The sequence below is a fragment of the Oryctolagus cuniculus genome, chromosome 4 (genome assembly GCF_051225735.1).
Source record: "Oryctolagus cuniculus isolate XC-2025 breed Fujian yellow rabbit chromosome 4, ASM5122573v1, whole genome shotgun sequence".
Taxonomy (NCBI): domain Eukaryota; kingdom Metazoa; phylum Chordata; class Mammalia; order Lagomorpha; family Leporidae; genus Oryctolagus; species Oryctolagus cuniculus.
This window is the reverse complement of record NC_142870.1, coordinates 1,992,282-1,994,573: the sequence shown is the minus strand read 5'-3', so window position 1 is coordinate 1,994,573 and position 2,292 is coordinate 1,992,282. Positions and strand designations below refer to the sequence as shown.

General features: G+C 67.2%; 1 protein-coding gene across 1 annotated transcript; it reads left to right on the top strand.

The window, feature by feature from the left end:
• LRRC3 (leucine rich repeat containing 3) lies at positions 1 to 2,292 on the top strand. Its single transcript, XM_008252307.5, has 2 exons — positions 1 to 166; positions 693 to 2,292. The coding sequence occupies exon 2, from the start codon at positions 795 to 797 to the stop codon at positions 1,563 to 1,565; it is 771 nt and encodes a 256-aa protein (XP_008250529.1). The 5' UTR covers positions 1 to 166; positions 693 to 794; the 3' UTR covers positions 1,566 to 2,292.

Genomic DNA, 2,292 nt, shown 5'->3' with positions numbered 1-2,292 from the left:
CCCGCCCCGGGCGCCGCCCCGGCCGGCCGCGCAGTCCGAGCTGCGGCCTCCGAAGCGAGCGGGCGTGGGCAGAGGGCCTCGGGGCGGCCACGCGGGGTGTGGCCCCGGGTCCGCTGTGAGAGACCAGGAGCGGCGCGTGGAGCAGCCTCTGGCCGGGGCCGCGCAGGTAAAGCCCGGCCCTGCCCCGCCCCACCCCGAGCTTGGGTGCCCCCTCCCCGTCTACTCCTGGGGGTCCACTGCCCAAGCCCCCGCCCGGGGTTTCGCGCTGCCCCAGGTCTCCATCCCGCGCGGCCGCGCCCGACCCGGTGTCTCCTTCCCGCTGCTCCTCGGGTGTTGTATTGATCAGGCTGTATTGATTATTGATCGCACTGTATAGATCAGGTTATTGACCAGTCTGTATTGGTCATGCTGTGTGGACTGCTGATCACGACGCTCTTCAGGGACTGTCTTCATGGGCCTCCTGTGGCGCCCAGAGCAGACTGCCCTACCTTTTGGTCAGCGGGTGGCCCCAGGGGCTGGGGCTGGGGCTGGGCCTCCTGACGGGCCAGCCTCAGGGGTCTTCCACCATCAGCCCAGGGCCGCGGGCCACACCAGCCTCCAAGTCCTCCCCCTGCTGGTGCCCTGTTCCCCACTGGGGCGGGATGGACAGACCTGGCCCGGGGACCTCCTGCCTGCTTCCTCTTCTCTTTCAGAACTGAAGGTCCCTGCTTTTCCTGACGGGTCTGCGGTGGACAGGCCCCCCTCCCCGCGGTGGACAGCGCAGAGGAGCCAGCCGCGGCCCTGGGCGAGCCAGCATGGGCCCCCCAGGCAGGCAGGGCCCGCCTTCCCTGCTGCTCCCGGCCCCCGCGCCCTGCCTCTTCCTGCTCTTCTGCTTGCCCCTGGGCGCCTCCTGCCCGCAGAGCTGCCAGTGCCCGGACCACGCGGGCGCCCTGGCCGTCCACTGCAGCGCCAGGGGCCTGCAGGAGGTCCCCAGGGACATCCCGGCCGAGGCGGTGCTCCTGAAGCTGGATGCCAACCGGATCTCCCACATCCCCAATGGAGCCTTCCAGCACCTGCAGCAGCTGCGCGAGCTGGACCTGTCTCAGAACGCCATCGAGACCATCGGCCCCGCCGCCTTCTCGGGCCTGGCCGGGGGCCTGCGGCTGCTGGACCTGTCCCACAACCGCATCCGGAAGATTCCCAAGGACGCCCTGGGCAAGCTGAGCGCCAAGATCCGGCTGTCCCACAACCCCCTGCACTGTGAGTGCGCCCTGCAGGAGGCCCTGTGGGAGCTGAAGCTGGACCCCGACTCGGCGGCCGAGATGGCCTGCCACACCTCGGTGCAGGAGGAGTTCGTGGGGAAGCCGCTGATCCAGGCGCTGGACTCGGGCGTCAGCTTCTGCAGCGTGCACAAGACCACTGACGTGGCCATGCTGGTGACCATGTTCGGCTGGTTTGCCATGGTTATCACCTACATTGTGTACTACGTGCGCCACAACCAGGAAGACGCCAGGAGGCACCTGGAGTACCTGAAGTCCCTGCCCAGTGCCCCTGCCTCCAAGGAAGCCGTCAGCCCTGTGCCCTAGCGTCCACTTCGCACCGACCCCACCTGCCAGCCGCCTGCACCTGCTGTGGGGTGGTCGGGGAGGCAGGCGCCCAGCGTGCGTCTGGAAGTGGTCAGTGCTCAGAGCCCAGGGCACAGCTGCTTGGGGAGAGGCGAGGGACGGCACCATCAGGCAGGATCCAGCTGTGTGGACGTCCACACGATCTCCACACAGAGCTGTCTGCAGCTGGCACTGGCCAGTCCCCTGCTGACCCGAGGACGTTCGATCTGGATGGTGTGTGCCCAGGGTTTTCGGGAGCAGTCAGTGGGCCCTGTGGCTCACCCCATCTCCCCTTGACCTTTTGTGAGTTCTCAGAGTTGAGTGTCACCCTCGTGTCCAAACCTCAGCCAGGGTGGGGAGGGGGATGTGGAGACAAACCTGGGAACAGTCCATGTGGCTCCTCTGGGGGCAGCGTCGGCCCTGGCCACCTGCACCTGCTGGATCGATGGCCATGGACTGGGGCCACCCCGTGCCTTGCTCTTCTACTCACTGGTGTCTAAACAGCCTTTCCACGGGGAGGGGGCGGTCAAGGCCAGCCGGCTGAGGCTCCCCTCTCTCCGGTGACAGCCGCTGCCCCTCCTCACCGCCGCTGCCAGGGTTCTTGGCGCTAACTCGGCGCTCGGCTCTCTTACCCGAATCACTCGTGTACAGGGTAGGTGTCACCTCCACCCACAGGGCGCTGATTTCTAATTTTACTTTTTACCGTCTT

Coding starts and splice junctions, on each gene's coding strand:
- LRRC3 (XM_008252307.5), top strand. CDS start 795: ATGGGCCCCCCAGGCAGGCAGGGCCCGCCTTCCCTGCTGCTCCCGGCC.